The following is a 20,115-nucleotide window of genomic DNA, read 5'->3' as shown; positions in this document are numbered from 1 at the left end:
AGCACCCGGTATCATTTCACACACATGTGTATCATACAGATGCAGGACTTGAACACGCCTGTTATCTAACGACAGGTCCGCACGCACTCTCCAGCCGAAACTCTCTCGTCTCATTCATTTAAGCATTTTCGTATTAGTTTATGCAGCCAAGCCCTGACCAATCACAGGTTGGCAGGGGCATGACGTGAGCCTCATCTGATCGGTCAATCCCTCCCATTTATTTCACTAAGGGAAGCCAATTTCGGCTGGCCTCCTCTCGCAACAGAGTGCAATCTACTGTTTCACCATAACATCTAGAGGGGCGCTGTTTCCCTCTTTGTAAAATATCAATAGCTGCGTTCACACCGAGTACTTGCCCGTACTTAGTGCCCCGGCACTTATTACCCCAGAGCACTTAGTACAGATCACGTTCACACCGCGAATAAGTTCCCTGAGGGAAGATTACGCAAATGAGCCGCTGACGTCACTTCTTCCTTCTTCTGCTTTGGGTTTACTGGCAGGCCGCAAACAACTTCACGGTGTATACTGCCACCCGGAGTCCCCGGCCGGAAGTCCCCGGAGTTGGGGAAGGCTTCAGTTGAAGCTGCTGGGACTCACCAGCAGCTTCTACTGAAGCCTTCAGAGTAAATCGCACAGAACACCGACACCTCCTCATCTCCACCGCTCCCATGTTTTTATTTTGTGTTGCCATAAGTTATTCTCTCCTTCGTTTGTGCGCTGGGCGAATGCTAATGCTAATAATGCTAATGCGAGGATAATAAAATGGCGGCTTTACAAAACATTTCAGAGTTGTACGGGGCGTGGTTTGCAATTCGCCCAGCCAATCAGAACTGGGGCACTTTTTTCCCCACAGGAAAGTACCATCTCTCAGCAGGCACTAAACATGGGGGTAAAAGTTCCCGGCACTAAGTTCTCTTTTTGGTGTGAACGCGACATCAGGGGTACTAACGGAACTAAACGGGAAAAGTACGGTGAAAAGTACTCCGGTGTGAACGCGACTAAGGAGAATGGGGGAGAGATGGCAGCAACACACAGCAAAGAAGAATTACCGAAACTAAACAAAGTGTTTTTATTTATTTATTAAAATGATAACTACAAACCGAAAAAACAGGGGAAGCCCGGCTTCCCTTGGCCTCCAGGAGAAAACGCCACTGACTAACATAGAACTACAGCAGAGGAATAAGGCCTCTTTAAAACATGCATCCAGCAGGTGTTCCTGAACATCAGCAGCACGCTGACCTCTAGTGGCGTCATGGTAAATCAACACAGAGAGATATTCTCATCCGGACCATTTACAACGAGGTGTGTGTATCTAGAGCAGGGGGTCCACACTTTTTCACTGAGGGCCACATACAGAAAAACATACGAAGGTCTGGGCCGCTCACTAGAGGTTTATCGCCTCATAAGCTCTGTTATAAGTCAGCAAAATTAATCAAATGTAGGTGAAAATAGGGAGGCGTGTGGCGCAGTGGGTTGGTGTTCAGATCAGGGGAGCACAGGTTCAAACCCCACTGCAGTCAGCATGTTGTTGTGTCCCTGAGACACTTAACCCCAAAGTGCTCCTGTGTGGATTGACCACAGTATTGAGTATGTAAGTCGCTTTGGATAAAAGCGTCTAACAAGTAACATGATTATTAATTATTCTTGTGAGTGTTGGCAGCTCATCCCTCGAGTGATTATAATAAGGAGAAATAGGAAGGGTGTATTTCTAGCTTGTTATGTAAATAAGTCATTGGGCTTTTTCATATCAACTAAGATATGTTAGAAAATGTTTCCAACTTTATCTGAAAAGTGGTCGTATTAACGCATGAATACTACTGTGTGATATGTTTACATTTACAGTTAAGAAGTACATTATAAGATAAGCACAAGTTTCATTTGTGGGCCGTATTCCATTATACTTTTTTAATTTGCTGAGGGCCGATTCAAAATGGTCCCCGGGCCGTAGTTTGGACACCCCTGATCTAAACCCTGATCAGAGGGATTGATGTGTGCAGACTGTGACCCCCCGCCCTGCAGGAAGCTGTCTCCTGTTCCTCTTCCAGGTCACAGGTCAGAGTAGGGAGGGAGGGAAGCACCAGGAACACCTCACTGTGATGAAGCAGATCTGGCTGTCATGATCTTAGTGTGTTTAGTTTCCGGTTATATTTTGAAATTCTGTTCTCCTGTGTCTGGACTTCCTGCCTGTGTTTGCCCCTGTGTGATTGTCCCTTTGTGTTCACCTGTGGTTGTTGTTGTTGTTGTTGTTGTGTTTCTGCCTCCTCTCCCCAGCTGTGTCTTGTCCTGTGATTTCCCTTCTGTGTATTTAGTCTTGTTTCCCCTTTGCTCCATGTCTGATCGCCGTCTCTCTCGTCCACGTTACCTGCTCCTGCTTGTAAGTTACTTCCCGTTCCTCGTGTTCCCCGGTTTGATAATGTTTAGTGGTTTCAGTTTTTTCTTTGTAATCGGCTTTTGTTAAATAAAGCTCGCTTTTTGTCATACTTTGTACCCCTTCTCCTCATTCTGCGTTTGGGTCCTCCTGATAACCCCCAACCCTGACAGAACGACCGAACCAATATGGACCCAGCAGTATTTGTTGAGGATGCTCTTGAACTATCCTACAAGATTTGGTGTATGTTTGGAGAGTGGAGGAGGGCTCCCTGTAAAGAGGCTCAGGAGGCTGCTCTTTCACGTGCACGCCGGGAAGTGGCAGATCAGCCCAGGTGAAGAAGCTTGAAGAAGCTCACTGCCAGCAGCCAAGCGCCCGGCCCGAGCCCCAGCTCCAGTCCTGCCTTCTGCCTCTGTTTCTGCTCCTTCTCCCGCACCTAATGGGGGTCAAACTCAATTTCATCGCGGGCAACATGGTTGCACTCAAAGGGCCGGTTGTAACTTTAAGACTATATAAATATACATATATAAATATATAATATATATAAATAAGGTATTATATTACATGATTGCCTCTGCATTGGATTTTTATCAGATAGGGTAATAACTTCAGAATTAACTAAGTCTGAAAGCAGAAGTCTAGGGCAAATAATTGCAAGTCTCTTCAGTGAGAATGTCACAAAATGAAAAAAACAAAATATGTGAAATTTTGAAAAAAAGTAACATTTTGAAGAAAATAAGTCAAATTCTGAGAAAAAAGTCAAATTTGAGATGCATTGTGGGACATGTAGTTTATGGGCAACGTGCTTCTGTAAATCGGCATGTAATCGTATAATAAACACATCATATTCATTCAGAGCTCTTGTGGGGCCGCATGACATGAAGTCACGGGCCGGTTTGGCCCCCGGGCCTTGGGTTTGACCCCCCTGATCTAACCCCTTCCTGGGATCCCGCCTGGCCTTCGGAGGTCCACGGAGCCTCCAAAAGCTCAGTCCCACCGACTCAAGCCCCTTTTCCGTTGGGGGTCCTGCCAGGAGCAACAACTCAACATGAGGAGGACACAGCTACCAAAACACTGGTGAAGAACATCAACATTTGGACAAGGAAACACTGTCCGTCAGCTTTGAGGTTTTTCTGTTTTTTTGGCGACAAACAAACTCCAAACTCATGCGTACACTCCTACCTGCACGAACATTGCTATTGAACCTGAATCTACTAATATATTTGAGTTGTACTGCCTTTAGGCCGCTTAATAGAAGTGCACACTACAAAAACTCTAAATCTTGCCCAGTATATGTTATCTAGTCAGAATATGTCTCTCCACCTGATATCAGACACAATCACTTCAGAAGTAACACTGCAGTGAAATATAGGCTCTTGTTTTTAAACAATGCATCATCCTGTTAAGTCAAATCATCTTATTCTGAGTTGTATCTCAGATGAAACACATATTTGTTACGTATTAGAAAATCACCAACTAACATCCGAACACAGAACGCTTTTGAGCATTCGCGGCTTAACACACCATGTCCTGATTCTGGTGAAATATAGTTCAGAATGAGTTCTCCAGATAATTACAAGATGTGATTTATCTAAATATCCCTTCTTATTTCAAGAGATCCTACCAAGCAAATGTTCACGGCCTGAGCGACCGGGAGGAGCCTCAGAGAGAAGAAGAAGGCGATGTTCAGATGCCACCGTGACACTTTTAGAAACGGATTTGTAACAAAAGGGGCTTTTTGACCACACAAATTAAAGCGTGACCCATTTCTGCAGCGGCCTATATGTTGTGTTTGTGATCGGGTTTGCGCATGCAACAGCATCTCTGTAACCCACAATGCACCTGCAGAAAGCCGCGCACCACAGTCCAGCTCTGCAGCTTCCTGTTCGTACCCTCAGAAGCATGAAGACATGAAGACCCTGGTGCTGCTGCTGCTTCACGGTGAGGGGCTTCATTTCATCTCAGGTTAAAGATCTGTATTCTGCTTTAGGAAATATATAAAGAGGGATTTCATTTCTAAGCCTTTGGAGAACGATGAACAGATGAAATGTTGATTTACATTTAGTTCAGGAAATCTTTGGTTCGATAACAAGATAAGATTCTTTAATTGGACATTTTGATTAACTGTTTATGTTGATATCAATATTTTTAATTTCTTTTTCTTTAAGTTCGATTCCGTAACTTTTTTTTTTGTATTCTCATGTTTGTAGAATTATTTTTATATTATTTTATTGGACATTTTACCTTCAATATCTTCTGTTGATATTTCATTCTTAAATGGAGCACCAAACCCAATCTCCCCCAACATGAATTAAGTATTTAGATTCAGATTTTATACATTTGTTTTAAAACATGAACATGGAAAGTATTTACAGTACAGGTACAAATGCTGTTTCTCACGGGAATATTCACAAGCAACCAACTCACATGCACTCTGAATGTACATCAGCAGACCCACTGTTGGTATTACATGAAAGAGCTTCTTCTCAGATTCCCTTTTCCTTTCTGTTTCAGCGAGTCTGCAGCTGCAGTGTGATAAGAAGCAGATCACGGCTCCCCTCGGGTCAGACTTCCTGCTCTCCTGCAGCTATGAGAACCAGCTGCTCAGCAACAAGTACTGGTGCCGAGGAGAGTCCAGGAGGACCTGCGAGGTGCTGGTGGACTCGGAGGGGAAGACCAAAAGCACCCGGGTTCGCATCGTTGATGCTCGGAGGAGAGGACTGTTTGTGAGGGTCTTAGATCTGCAGAAGGGGGACAGCGGGGTCTACTGGGTCGGGATCGACAGGCCTTATGCTGACATCATGACGTCAGTGAGCGTGGTCGTCACTGAAGGTGAGAATACACATGCAGGTGGAGAGGGTTAAATATTGAACTAACAGGTATCACCATGAAACCCCCGTGCCCGGGTGTGCCAGGCAGCAGACGCACAGGATCACGATGTAACGTAATGCCCTTCCCTTTGTAGACATTATAGTAAACCAAGTGCAATCAAGCTGGGTTTGCACATGGACAAACAATTGGGGCTTTCTTAAATGTATTTTGTGGTTTGTGTTCCAGCTGTCAATCAGCCTGTGCATTTCAAGCAGCAGCAACTCTATCCACCTTGTCAAATGAAATAAAACAAATGTGTTGTGTTATATCAGCTGCACAATTGACCAAATATATGGTGTTCTTAGCAGGGGCGGTTCTAAGGGGGGCCAGGGGGGGCCAGTGCCCCCCTAACACTAACCTTGGACCCCCTGTGGCCCCCCTGGAAATGAAAAGTTTATGATTAAATGATTTCTTGGCTGACGGAATAACGTTATTTGTCATTGTTAGAGCCAGTATTTTGATTTGATAAGAAAGACCACCTAATTGTGACGTCTGTAGTCAACACACTATAAAGGACTACAATTCCCACGGCGCCTGCGCTAAAGCCACAGTGATGGGCAACCTGTAGACGCCGTTGAGGAACAGTTTTTAACCGTACACGTACACGTACACGTACACGTACACGTACACGTACACGTACACGTATACGTACACAAATCGTACAATTACCCTTAAGCCTTAACAAGAAGAACGAATACCTAAGTTGTTTGTTATTCTATTTGAGTTTTGCTTCTTTGTTTTGAATATTGTAAAGGCCTCTTTTCTTTTTGCATGTGTAAAAGTTTGTTATTTTATTTTGAGCAAACACATCGCTTAACATCATCCAAACCATCGGAGGCCGAGTAACTCTTCAACTGTAAGTCATTTAAAGGAAAAAACGAGTTAGAAGTGTCTGTTTAAAGGGGGGACCTATCATGCAAAATGCACTTGTGTACGTCTTTTCTACATGAATATGTGTCCCCGTGTTCCAGGGAACTCACCAAGTGTCAGAAAAACACAACCCTCTCTATTTTTCCTCCATACCCAAATCTCTAAAAAAGGGGCTGCAACGGATCTGATAAAACTGATCCAGATTTGAACACTGTCCTGACGTCAGGACGGTGGCGCTACGGCTATTGGGCCAACTCCACCAATCAGGAGGAGACAACCAGGGCCATTGCCGTTCGAAAGCGCTGGAGACGCTGTAGTACATATGCCAGGCCTGTAGATGGTGCTGTTCTCACAGAATCAGCCCTTGCTAAAACAGAGCTATAAATGGTCAAATTGAGCAAAATGAGGCATGGCTAAAATGCATGATCTGTTTGGTATTTTGAAAAAAAAAAAGTATAAATATTCCTTATATAGGTATGGTCCTACACTATATTATTATAATATAGCATGATAGGTCCACTTTAAGGCGTCTAGTGGCTTGATAGAAAGACAAGGAAGGAAGCCAAGACAATCATTCTAGTCGGACCCATTAGAGCGTAGAAACTGTAACTATCTGAAATAAATATGTGTTCTGAAATAATAACTGTATGCATTGTTTGCTTATGCGCAATTACTTCATACTGTCTTTGTCTTTTTCGTCCTGCATTTCTTGTGCCCCCCTCAGAAAATAACGGGCCCCAGCCCGGCCCCCCCACTCAAATTGGTCTAGAACCGCCACTGCTTCTTGGTTTCCATACCTCCTGTGTTTTACGAGCGACTTATCAAGTCTTGGCAAACGGAACAGAAACATGATTAAACATGATAGTATTGTAGCGGCCCTGTATAGGGTGCTGTGTGGGTCTCTCAAGCATCTCCCATCTCTCTGCCAATCACAGAGCTGCACAGTGATGCTGGTCGCTGTGCAGCCTGTGGTTGGGGAGCAGGGGGGGGGGGGGGGGTGGCCAGCGTGTGACTTAGACCCTGGTGTTGTAGTGTCAGTGTGTGGAGAATATAGCATGGTAATGAAGTTGGCCCATAACCTGTAACCAGGGTTTGAGTTATGTGGGAGCCAATGGGAGCTGAGCTCCCATAAGGAGGGGTCTGAGCTCCCACGGACGCAGTGAAATCATACATCTGTGGGGGTCGCTAATACATTACCAACAACTATTATTTTAATCACAAATAATGCAAGTGTCAATGTAATGAGTATTATTTACGTCAACGAGGTAAATAGGCTAAAAGAAAAACATGTTTTCCAAAAGAACTACGCATCTCTTGAATGACAATATGCCTGCGCTGCACAACACATTATTGCGCAATCTATGCCTGTGAGCTTGCTGCGCGAGCTGAGATGATGTGTGTGGCGTAGTTGAACCTTTTCATGTTTAAGTTTGTAGCAAGTAGAGGGCTGCTGCTGTGTGTGTGTGCGTGTGTGTGTGTGTGTGTGTGTGTGTGTGTGTGTGTGTTTGTGTGTGTGGTGTGTGTGTGTGTGGTGTGTGTGTGGGTGTGTGTGTGTGTGTGTGTGTGTGTGTGTGTTTGTGGTGTGTGTGTGTGTGTGTGCAGGGGTTAAGTTGGGATTTGATATGTGGGGGGGGCACCAAATGTCACAATAAAAATAGAAAGTACTACAAATGAACTGGAATTCATTTACATCTTAAATTATTAATATATACACAAAAAAAGGTTTACAAATATCCAACCTTCAAATTGCTTTTTTAAATCAACACTGCTCTGCACACTTGCTAAAGAACATTTGTGTGGAAATCTCAATTCCTTTGTAGGGCTGCGTGAGTATGGCCAAAAGTATGGGAGTAAATCTCACTGTAAACTATTTAATCATCACCAAATTCTGTGTTATTATGACTGATCATAACTCAGCTTTATGCAGACATACATTTAGCATGGTGTACAGGGCCGGTTTTTGGCATAGGCGACATAGGCGGTCGCCTAGGGCGCCAGATCTGGGGGGTCGCTGCCTGGCAGCTCTGGGAGGGAAAAACAAACATTTTTGACTGTTTGCGCTCATCCTAATTTCAGCCTTGATGTAACAACATTAATAATTAAGTAAATGTAACACCCTTTTCACCCCGGTTACACTTTTCATTTGCCCTGTACGATGGGCGCTGTAAGTGATGAAAGTGGGGGGTGTTGGCTTATCAGGCGCCCGCAGCTCACAGCCAAAGTGGGCGTGGGAGCAAGAGAGATAAATGCAGCTAAAATCTCGCCTAGGGCATCAAATTGGTTAGAACCGGCCCTGATGGTGTAGGAAACGGGCTCCGTGTTACAAGACGGGTCGGGGGTTTGGTGGTACCGCTGCAGACTCTCCACATGTGTGTGTGTGTGCGTGCGTGCGTGCGTGCGTGCGTGCGTGCGTGCGTGCGTGCGTGCGTGCGTGCGTGCGTGCATGCGTGCTAGTTTTAACCTTTAACCTGATTAGGCGTTCTCTGCCGGTTATAAAGGAGCCATTAAAACCCAAGAACTTCAGTCCTGTCTAATGCAAAAATAAATACATTTATGTCATCAAGTTTTTTTATTTAGTACATTTTAACAAGGCAACTCAAGTTTTTTTTACTAAAGAAGATATGGTGCAAAGGAAGCACCTTATAAAACTACATTTAAATACAGTAATGACAAAGCCAACAGAAATGAAAACAAGATGAATTGGAATAAAAAAAGGTTATCCAGCTCTCCTCTGTGTTTCAGTCCCGGTCTCTAAGCCCCGCCTCCAGCCCCTGGTCTCCCTGATGGAGGGGTCCACCTGTCGGGGGGGTCCGGTGACGGTGCGATGTGTGTGTTCACGGGGCACCGCGGTCCGTTACTCCTGGTTCCGACACACACACCCCGAGGACGTCCTGCTGCAGAACTCTGCTGACCTGCAGCTCACCTGTGACTCTCTGCCGGACGCTGAGCTCTACTGCAGCGTCAGGAATGAAGTGAGCTCAGAAAGGAGTGAGAGCCTCAGAGTGAACATCCTCCCTCCTGCAGACTCACACTGCAGATATGTGGTTCACATGCCGGGTAATATAAATATCAAATATAAAACCTAATGAAAGAACTGCTATTCCTACGATGTGTTTATAATAAACGTACCTTTCAAAATGAATCACAGCGAGTAATAAGACATGCTTCAGATCGTGGTACATAACTGTTTAATAGCTGCATACATAAACACAGTGAGAGACATTCATTCAATACAAATGTAATTGATTAAATACATGTTTCTAACTACACTTAACACAACAAGGCAGTTTGTGTTTGGTAGTGGAGAGCCGATGAAAGGGAGTCAGAGGCGATGTGTTCAGTATGGAACTCCACACTTTATTATCCATTTGCAAGAAGACAAGGTAAGTACATCTGCTCGTTGCTACCGTCAAGCTAGCATGAATAACACCACACGGTACCCTCACTAACGGGTCCGTGTTGCAACACACAATACTCCCAACGGTGAATTATGTCCCATAACGTGTCACCACAGTAGACTATTTCTATGTTGTAACAATGCTTTTGGCATTGCTGTGTTTGGTTCTTCCTCACGCTACTGAGGCTGCTTGCAGAAATGAATCATCCATCCATCCATCTTCTCCCTCTTCTCCGTGGTCGGGTCGTGGAGGTATCAGTTCCAGAGAGCCCCAAACGTTCCTTTCCCTCATCAACCAGCTCTGACTGGGGGGTCCCAAGGCGCTCCCAGGCCAGAGAGAGATATAATCCCTCCACCTGGTCCTAGGTCTACCCCTCGGTCTCCTCCCAGCTGGACGTGCCTGGAACACCTCCCTAGAGAGGCGCCCAGGTGGCATCCTTACTAGGTGCCCGAACCACCTCAACTGGCTCCTTCAACTCCGAGTCCCTCCCGGAGGACTGAACCTCTCCCCTTATCCCTAAGGGAGACCCCAGCCACCCTGCGGAGAAAACCCATCTCGGCCGCTTGTATCCGTGATCTCGTTCTTTCGGTCATGAATTTCGGTTAAATGAATCAATTGTTAATAAATCAATTGTTGCCAATATGTCTGTATTGATCAGATTTCAATCATCCACTCCACCAAACAAGAGTCAACAGAAAAAAAAGCTGTTTGGCATTGGCAGAGGAGATTTGTCACATACTCAGCTCTGCTGCTTATCCCACACATGCATGTTCCTCACAAAAGTGGTACCATTGGAAAGATAAGAAAACAGACTTTCCATCGGTATAAGATTTAATGCCAAAAAGCATTGTTACAACATAGAAATCATCTACCAAACACAAATTGCCTTACTTTTTGTGTTACGTTTAAAAAAAAACTATTTTACAACAATCAAATCAAATCAGGTTTTATTTATAAAGCACATTTAAAAGCGATTTTTGGTCGAGCCAAAGTGCTGTACATGTAATAAAAACATATTACTACAATCACAATAAAAGACAATAAATTACAACAGATATATATAAAAAATAAAAATAAAACACAAGGAAAAGTCAGGAGTCGTGCTCCGCTCTGACTAGAAGGCCAGAGAGAAGAGTGTGTTTTTAGTGTAGATGAAACAATGATACTGTTTATACAGGGCCGTCCCTGGCCAACATGAGGCCCCACGCAAAGTTATATGATGAGGCCTTCTGTGTCGCGAGCGTCGTCGACGGGTGCTATGGAGCCTCGCAGCGGCGAAACCCTGCCGCGCCGCATAAGCGCATAGGTACGCCGCATTTTCGGCTCAGTTGAGGCACCCTCCGCAAGATGAGGCCCCATCCGCAAGATGAGGCCCCATCCGCAAGATGAGGCCCCTCCGCAAGATGAGGCCCCATCTGCAAGATGAGGCCCCATCCGCAAGATGAGGCCCCCTCCGCAAGATGAGGCCCCATCTGCAAGATGAGGCCCCATCCGCAAGATGAGGCCCCATCCGCAAGATGAGGCCCCCTCCGCAAGATGAGGCCCCATCCGCAAGATGAGGCCCCACGCAGTCTGCATGATCGGCCTGTAGGGAGGGACGGCCCTGTGTATATACAAATATTTAGACAACGTATACATATACCAAATAAGTACAATAAAAGATAACGAAACACTGATAATATTATTTTTTAAAAGCAATTAAAAACTAAAATATGTTCTTTAATGGAGTTTAAAGTGGAGATCTGTGCAGATTTCTTAAAGAGGAAGCGTAGAACTGAATGTGCAAATTATACAACTTATTTAAGAAACATGATGTGCATGAATAGGTTTCTAAAGAATGCACTGATGAGGCTGTAATGCTGTTGTGAAATCCTCTTGCACAAGTTCCTGAAAGAAAGCCATTGTTTTATTGTTTAATCACCAGGCCAACCTGTTTATGACTGTGCTGTGAGCTCCACGGCCCAAACCACCCCCCCGACCTCCTGTCACACCACCGGGGAAATCCAACCTGTCACCACAAACCAGCTGATCAACGCCACCGAGACACACCTGCTTCTCAGGTCAGAAATCACATCTAAAACACGATGATTTGTTACAAAACCATGCATGAAATGACACTCATCCAGTCTTTGTCTTTTCAGAGTGTTCACAGGAGTGCCGCTCTGGTACACGATGCTGCGATGGGGTTCATTGCATCCTTGGTGATGTTTATCTGCGTATTTATTACGTGTGCTAAAGTGAGAGACAAGCATGCGAGAGGAAGAGGAGGAGGAGGAGGAGAGGAGGGTTGGGATCAGAGGAAGGCCGCAGTCTGCAGGTTGAATCGGCTCCGTGACATTAGGTCTTTGTGATAAGAGTCTGGGTCATAATGCACGTCAGCGTTTATCAGACTTGTAAAACAACCACAACATGAGATTAACACACACTTTAAAGTAATCTGTTGAACGAGCAAAGAATCATCAACGCCTTCAAAAGATGGATTAGAAAGAGATGCACAACAACCAAAGAGAGAGGAATACCACAAAAGAATGAAAAACAGAACGATGACATTAAAGGTTGAAAAAAAGATGCAAAACAATCACAAATAGGCGCAAAATGAATGAAAGTTGAAGCAAAATTCCTAAGAATAGTGGAAAAAGTACTACAAACACAAAATGACTCAAACAACCACAAATGACCACAAGGAAATGCAGGGACGCGGGAAAGTCAGTCAGAGTTGGGGGTGCGGGGTGTGGGGTGCGGGGTGCGGGGTGCAGGTATGGGTGCGGGTGCGTGTGCGGGTGCGGGTGCGGGGTGCAGGGTGCGGGTGCGGGTGCGGGTGCGGGTGCGGGTGCGGGGTGCGGTGTGTGGGTGCGGGTGCGGGTGCGTGTGTGGGGTGCGGGTGTGCGGGTGCGGGGCGGGTACGGGTGCTGGTGTGTGCGGGTGTGCGGGGTGGCGGGTGTGGGGTGCGGGTGCGTGTGTGTGCGGGTACGGGTGCGGGTGTGGGGTGCGGGTGCGGGTGTGGGGTGCGGGTGCGGGTGCGGGGTGCGGGGTGCGGGTGCGGGTGCGGGTGTGGAGTGCGGGTGCGGGTGCGGGTGCGGGTGCTTGCAGCGGCGAAACTGTGGCGCTTACACTGTAGGCGCGCCGCGTTTGTGCTTCAGATGAGTCTCCCTCCGCAAAATGAGGCTCCCTCCGCGAGGTGAGGCCCCACGCAGTCTGCGTGTAGGGAGGGGCGGCCCTGTATTATAACGTCATACTAAATGCAGTCATTTGGTCTTTAGCAACAGCTTGTGAGAGCAGTGCATTCATCGGTGTTCGTTTTAATGCTGCCAGTTAGTTCACGGCCTGCGTGTTGATGGGACTTCTCATGCTCCCTAAATGTTTCCTCTGCCTTTCGCCAGTTCTTAAACCCTGCTTTCACAAAACTCCCATCCCTGATCTTGTCTGCACTTAGGAGCTTCTTTTCTATAGCAGAGCAACAGAAGAAGCACACTGCATTATCACTTTCTCTTATAGTGAAGCTTTTATAGACTGCGTACACTAAAATGCTAACTAAAAAATAGGAACTCAAAATAAAGTTTGTATGATTTGTTTAGTGAACTTTTTGGCATTGCAGTTCACAACTCTCCGCCAACAGATGGAGGTGCTGCAGCCCCTCGCACCCCCCCTTCCCACGATCCATGATCACTGACTAAAGAAACATCAGAGAGAAGCTGAATTACTGCAAAGAGAGGAGAAGTACTGAAACATACACATAACAACCACATAGAAACAAAAGGACTTAAAGGGGATCAAACAGACTTAAAACGATCACATAAATACAGAAAATGTGTTAAAAAAGATGCAAAAAGACTGAAAGTAGATTTGGTGACCCAAACAAAGACACCCCCCCCTCACTTGGACCTTAAAACAGGAACTTAATCTCAACTTAAATTCACACAATTCAAGTTTTATATCTCTACAAACTCCATCTTAGTGACAAAGTCTGTCCACTCCAGAAACGTTTATAACTACGGCAGTAATGATGAGAAGGAAACAGACGTTGTGTCAGAGTGGAACATTTTCATGTTGCTGCTAACAGGAAGCAGGGGGCGTGTTTCAGACTCTGGACCTTCAGCGTCAGACCATGACCACAAACAGCTCTTATCTGACATGTTATAATCTCCATGATGAATCTAAAGTGAAGAACAGCAGCAACTTGTAAATGCTGGCTTTATTTTGATATGTGATATAAAAGATGACTCAACGAAGAGTGTCCGTAAATAAAACTGTAAATAAGACGTGCTGTTTCTGTCTTAGTGTCTCTACTTTAAAGAGTCCTCTCCTGCTGATGTTCAGGTGTATATCAGTATGTAGTGTCTCTATTTAAAGAGTCCTCTCCTGCTGATGTTCAGGTGTATATCAGTATGTAGTGTCTCTATTTAAAGAGTCCTCTCCTGCTGATGTTCAGGTGTATATCAGTATGTAGTGTCTCTACTTTAAAGAGTCCTCTCCTGCTGATGTTCAGGTGTCTATCAGTATGTAGTGTCTCTACTTTAAAGAGTCCTCTCCTGCTGATGTTCAGGTGTATATCAGTATGTAGTGTCTCTATTTAAAGAGTCCTCTCCTGCTGATGTTCAGGTGTATATCAGTATGTAGTGTCTCTACTTTAAAGAGTCCTCTCCTGCTGATGTTCAGGTGTATATCAGTATGTAGTGTCTCTACTTTAAGAGTCCTCTCCTGCTGATCTTCAGGTGTATATCAGTATGTAGTGTCTCTACTTTAAAGAAGTCCTCTCCTGCTGATGTTCAGGTGTATATCAGTATGTAGTGTCTCTACTTTAAAGAGTCCTCTCCTGCTGATGTTCAGCTGTATATCAGTATGTAGTGTCTCTATTTAAAGAGGTCCTCTCCTGCTGATGTTCAGGTGTATATCAGAATGTAGTGTCTCTATTTAAAGAGTCCCTCTCCTGCTGATGTTCAGGTGTATATCAGTAGGTAGTGTCTCTACTTTAAAGAGTCCTCCCTGCTGATGTTCAGGTGTATATCAGTATGTATGTCTCTATTTAAAGAGTCCTCTCCTGCTGATGTTCAGGTGTATTCATATGCTAGTGTCTCTACTTTAAAGAGTCCTCTCCTGCTGATGTTCAGGTGTATATCAGTATGTAGTGTCTCTACTTTAAAGAGTCCTCTCCTGCTGATCTTCAGGTGTATATCAGTATGTAGTGTCTCTACTTTAAAGAGTCCTCTCCTGCTGATGTTCAGGTGTATATCAGTATGTAGTGTCTCTACTTTAAAGAGTCCTCTCCTGCTGATGTTCAGGTGTATATCAGTATGTAGTGTCTCTACTTTAAAGAGTCCTCTCCTGCTGATGTTCAGCTGTATATCAGTATGTAGTGTCTCTACTTTAAAGAGTCCTCTCCTGCTGATGTTCAGGTGTATATCAGTATGTAGTGTCTCTACTTAAAGAGTCCTCTCCTGCTGATGTTCAGGTGGGTATCAGTATGTAGTGTCTCTACTTTAAAGAGTCCTCTCCCTGCTGATGTTCAGGTGTATATCAGTATGTAGTGTCTCTACTTTAAAGAGTCCTCTCCTGCTGATGTTCAGGTGTATATCAGTATGTAGTGTCTCTACTTTAAAGAGTCCTCTCCTGCTGATGTTCAGGTGTATATCAGTATGTAGTGTCTCTACTTTAAAGAGTCCTCTCCTGCTGATGTTCAGGTGGGTATCAGTATGTAGTGTCTCTACTTTAAAGAGTCCTCTCCTGCTGATGTTCAGGTGTATATCAGTATGTAGTGTCTCTACTTTAAAGAGTCCTCTCCTGCTGATGTTCAGGTGTATATCAGTATGTAATGTCTCTACTTTAAAGAGTCCTCTCCTGGTGATGTTCAGGTGGGTATCAGTATGTAGTGTCTCTACTTTAAAGAGTCCTCTCCTGCTGATGTTCAGGTGTATATCAGTATGTAGTGTCTCTACTTTAAAGAGTCCTCTCCTGCTGATGTTCAGTGTATATCAGTATGTAGTGTCTCTACTTTAAAGAGTCCTCTCCTACTGATGTTCAGGTGGTATATCAGTATGTAGTGTCTCTACTTTAAAGAGTCCTCTCCTGCTGATGTTCAGGTGGATATCAGTATGTAGTGTCTCTACTTTAAAGAGTCCTCTCCTGCTGATGTTCAGGTGTGTATCAGTATGTAGTGTCTCTACTTTAAAGAGTCCTCTCCTGCTGATGTTCAGGTGTATATCAGTATGTAGTGTCTCTACTTTAAAGAGTCCTCTCCTGCTGATGTTCAGGTGGATATCAGTATGTAGTGTCTCTACTTTAAAGAGTCCTCTCCTGCTGATGTTCAGGTGTGTATCAGTATGTAGTGTCTCTACTTTAAAGAGTCCTCTCCCGCTGATGTTCAGGTGTATATCAGTATGTAGTGTCTCTACTTTAAAGAGTCCTCTCCTGCTGATGTTCAGCTGTATATCAGTATGTAGTGTCTCTACTTTAAAGAGTCCTCTCCTGCTGATGTTCAGGTGTATATCAGAATGTAGTGTCTCTACTTTAAAGAGTCCTCTCCTGCTGAGTTCAGGTGTGTATCAGTATGTAGTGTCTCTACTTTAAAGAGTCCTCTCCTGCTGATGTTCAGGTGTATATCAGTATGTAGTGTCTCTACTTTAAAGAGTCCTCTCCTGCTGATGTTCAGGTGTATATCAGTATGTAGTGTCTCTACTTTAAAGAGTCCTCTCCTGCTGATGTTCAGGTGTATATCAGTATGTAGTGTCTCTACTTTAAAGAGTCCTCTCCTGCTGATGTTCAGCTGTATATCAGTATGTAGTGTCTCTACTTTAAAGAGTCCTCTCCTGCTGATGTTCAGGTGTATATCAGTATGTAGTGTCTCTACTTTAAAGAGTCCTCTCCTGCTGATGCTCCAGGTGTATATCAGTGTGTAGTGTCTCTACTTTAAAGAGTCCTCTCCTGCTGATGTTCAGGTGTATATCAGTATGTAGTGTCCTCCACTTTAAAGAGTCCTCTCCTGCTGATGTTCAGGTGTTATATCAGTATGTAGTGTCTCTACTTTAAAGAGTCCTCTCCTGCTGATGTTCAGGTGTATATCAGTATGTAGTGTCTCCACTTTAAAGAGTCCTCTCCTGCTGATGTTCAGGTGTATATCAGTATGTAGTGTCTCCACTTTAAAAGAAGTCCTCTCCTGCTGATGTTCAGGTGTATATCAGTATGTAGTGTCTCCACTTTAAAGAGTCCTCTCCTGCTGATGTTCAGGTGTACTATCAGTATGTAGTGTCTCTACTTTAAAAGAGTCCTCTCCTGCTGATGTTCAGGTGTATATCAGTATGTAGTGTCTCCACTTTAAAGAGTCCTCTCCTGCTGATGTTCAGGTGTTATCAGTATGTAGTGTCTCTACTTTAAAGAGTCCTCTCCTGCTGATGTTCAGGTGTATATCAGTATGTAGTGTCTCTACTTTAAAAGTCCTCCTCCTGCTGATTCATATATAAACATGGAAAGCCCTCCAGATTAGAGTCTAGAAGGTAATATAAGAATGAATGAGTTATTCAGGCCAATGTTTACATGAGGATAGTTTCTTTAGCATATAAAGAAATGCAAATACTTGAGTCACATATTGGGAAACTAATCTCCTTTACAAACAGTGAATGCGTGTGGAGGTATTTAATTGCATGGAAATAAAGGGACTGTGTTGATAATGATGCAGTGCTGGACACACAATAACGTTATGATAGTTTTAAAGAAGATATTGTACCTGAACATATGAAGTAAAACTTGAGCTTTTCAGGTGGATTTGTGCTTGTATTTTTGATTGGCATTGTTCCACAAATTAAAACTTGGAAATATAAACATCAAAATTACATGAACATGTTACTTGTTAGACGCTTTTATCCAAAGCGACTAACATACTCAATACTGTGGACAATCCCCCGCTTGAGCACTTGGGGTGAGTGTCTCAGGGACACACGACATGCTGACTGGCAGTGGGGTTTGAACCTGTGCTCCCCTGATCCAAACACCAACAAACTAGTCCACTGCGCCACACACACTAGTTCCACTGTGGTCACAAAGCACTAGTCCACTGCGCCACACACACTAGTCCACTGCGCCACAAGCACTAGTCCACTGGCGCCACACCACTAGTCCACTGCGCCACACACACTAGTCCACTGCGCCACAAGCACTAGTCCCACACCGTTTTTTGCACATATATTTAATATTTTATCAAAATTTGACACCTGAACTGTGCTTTCGAGTTTATTTTTAGACATACATTTACTGGACATAGTAAAAAAAAAGGAATTTAAATCTCAAAATATTTAAAACAACCATTTTCCATTCCAAAAACGTAATAAAAGTGTTATTAATTGTCCGGCAGTGTCTCAGTCACTTGGGGCTTGGACTGGGAGCTATAGGGTCGCCGGTTCAAGTCCCGAACAGACTTAAAGTATGGAGTTGTGGACTGCTACTTGGAGAGGGCCCAGTTCACCTCCTGGGCCCTGCCGTGGTTGCCCTTGAGCAAGGCACCAGACCCTCCCTTGCCCCTCACTCACTCCCATTTCTCCCCGGGCGCTGTACAATAGCTGCCCACTGCTCCTAGTACTAGACTCCTGGTGCTAGACTCCTGGTTCTAGACTCCTGGTTCTAGACTCCTGGTTTCTAGCTCTGGCTAGACTCCTGGTTCTAGACTCCTGCATAGACTCCTGGTTCTAGACTCCTGGCTAGACTCCTGGTAGACTCCTGGTGGTCTCTAGACTCCTGGTGCTAGACTTCCTAGCAGACTCCTGGTGCTAGACTCCTGGTGCTAGACTCCTGGTGCTAGACTCCTGGTGCTAGACTCCTGGTGCTAGACTCCTGTACTAGACTCCTGGTGCTAGACTCCTGGTGGCTAGACTCCTGGTGGTTCTAGACTCCTGGTTCTAGACTCCTGGTGCTAGACTCCTGGTTCTAGACTCCTGGCACTAGACTCCTGGTTCTAGACTCCTGGTGCTAGACTCCTGGTGCTAGACGCCTGGTGGTTCTAGACTCCTGGTGCTAGACTCCTAGTACTAGACTCCTGGTGCTAGACTCCTGGTGCTAGACTCCTGGTGCTAGACTCCTGGTGCAGACTCCTGGTGCTAGACTCCTGGGCTAGACTCCTAGTACTAGACTCCTGGTGCTAGACTCCTGGTGCTACTCCTGGTATACTCCCTGGTACTAAGACTCCTGGTGCTAGACTCCTGGTGCTAGACTCCTGGTACTAGACTCCTGGTACTAGACTCCTGGTACTAGACTCCTGTACTAGACTCCTGGTACTAGACTCCTGGTGCTAGACTCCTGGTACTAGACTCCTGGTTCTAGACTCCTGGTACTAGACTCCTGGGGCTAGACTCCTGGCACTAGACTCCTGGTTCTAGACTCCTGGTACTAGACTCCTGGTTCTAGACTCCTGGTGCTAGACTCCTGGTACTAGACTCCTGGTGCTAACTCATGGTGCTAGACTCCTGTGCTAGACTCCTGGGCTAGCCTGTAACTAACTCCTGGTGCTAGACTCTTGGTGCTAGACTCCTGGTACTAGACTCCTGGTACTAGACCCTGGTACTAGACTCCTGGTGCTAGACGCCTGGTACTAGACTCCTGGTTCTAGACTCCTGGTACTAGACTCCTGGTGCTAGACTCCTGGCACTAGACGCCTGGTTCTAGACTCCTGGTACTAGACTCCTGGTTCTAGACTCCTGGTGCTAGACTCCTGGTACTAGACTCCTGGTGCTAGACTCCTGGTACTAGACTCCTGGTTCTAGACTCCTGCTTCTAGACTCCTAGTACTAGACTCCTGGTTCTAGACTCCTGGTTCTAGACTCCTGGCACTATACTACTGGCTCTTGACTCCTGGTGCTAGACTCCTGGTGCTAGACTCCTGTACTAGACTCCTGGTGCTAGACTCCTGTGCTAGACTCCTGGTACTAGACTCCTGGTTTCTAGACTCCTGGTACTAGACTCCTGGTGCTAGACTCCTGTACTAGACTCCTGGTTCTAGACTCCTGGTGCTAGACTCCTGTGCTAGACTCCTGGTGCTAGACGCCTGGTACTAGACTCCTGGTACTAGACGCCTGGTACTAGTACTCCTGGTACTAGGATGGGTTAAATGCAGAGAACACATTTCACTGTGTGTGCTGTGTGCTCTGCATGGTGACCATTAAAGAGGGTTTTAGCCCTCCCATATTATATTATATATATATGATAAAAGAGAAAATGGGCCGTGTGGTTCATGGGCGTGATTGAAACAAGTGCAATGGGAATATTTAGTTTATTTCTCAGCGGAAATGCATCACTTCCTCTCATTGAGCTGCAGGGTTTGGTCGTTACATCATCCTCTGTGAACGAGGCGAAGCTTCCTCTCTTCACTTTGAATTGATGTGAACATGTGACCTTTCTTAAACACGTGTGATTTCCTGCAGAGGTCAAGTCCTGTCTGGGATGAATTAGGATTTTCTTAACCCTTGTGTTGTGTTCGAAAGCTGTACCCATACATGGTGTTCACGGCTACATTTTGACCCATGATTCATCTCAGTCCAAAACACTCAAAAATAATGACTATCATCCAATATTGTTTTAACTACATCATAACCAACTTATAATGCATTCATAACCGTGCAATCCTGTTGT

At 45.1% G+C, this 20,115-nt stretch overlaps 1 protein-coding gene across 1 annotated transcript; it reads left to right on the top strand.

The window, feature by feature from the left end:
• The first annotated feature begins 4,249 nt into the window (after window positions 1-4,249).
• Window positions 4,250-12,221, top strand: LOC117470125. The gene is made up of 5 exons (XM_034114685.1): window positions 4,250-4,309; window positions 4,883-5,200; window positions 8,852-9,166; window positions 11,432-11,567; window positions 11,649-12,221. The coding sequence occupies exons 1-5, from the start codon at window positions 4,279-4,281 to the stop codon at window positions 11,710-11,712; spliced, it is 864 nt and encodes a 287-aa protein (XP_033970576.1). The 5' UTR covers window positions 4,250-4,278; the 3' UTR covers window positions 11,713-12,221.
• Window positions 12,222-20,115: the final 7,894 nt, after the last annotated feature.

This window comes from Trematomus bernacchii, unplaced genomic scaffold (genome assembly GCF_902827165.1).
Source record: "Trematomus bernacchii unplaced genomic scaffold, fTreBer1.1, whole genome shotgun sequence".
Lineage (NCBI taxonomy): Eukaryota > Metazoa > Chordata > Actinopteri > Perciformes > Nototheniidae > Trematomus > Trematomus bernacchii.
Note: the sequence above shows the minus strand (reverse complement) of the source record. Positions and strands in the feature narration are given on the sequence as shown.

Bases quoted from the DNA above. Each gene is read 5' to 3' on its own strand.
- LOC117470125 (XM_034114685.1), top strand. From the start codon at position 4,279: ATGAAGACCCTGGTGCTGCTGCTGCTTCACG. The intron at 5,201-8,851 runs GTGAGAATACAC...TCTGTGTTTCAG, and splicing joins GAGCGTGGTCGTCACTGAAG to TCCCGGTCTCTAAGCCCCGC. The intron at 11,568-11,648 runs GTCAGAAATCAC...TTGTCTTTTCAG, and splicing joins GAGACACACCTGCTTCTCAG to AGTGTTCACAGGAGTGCCGC.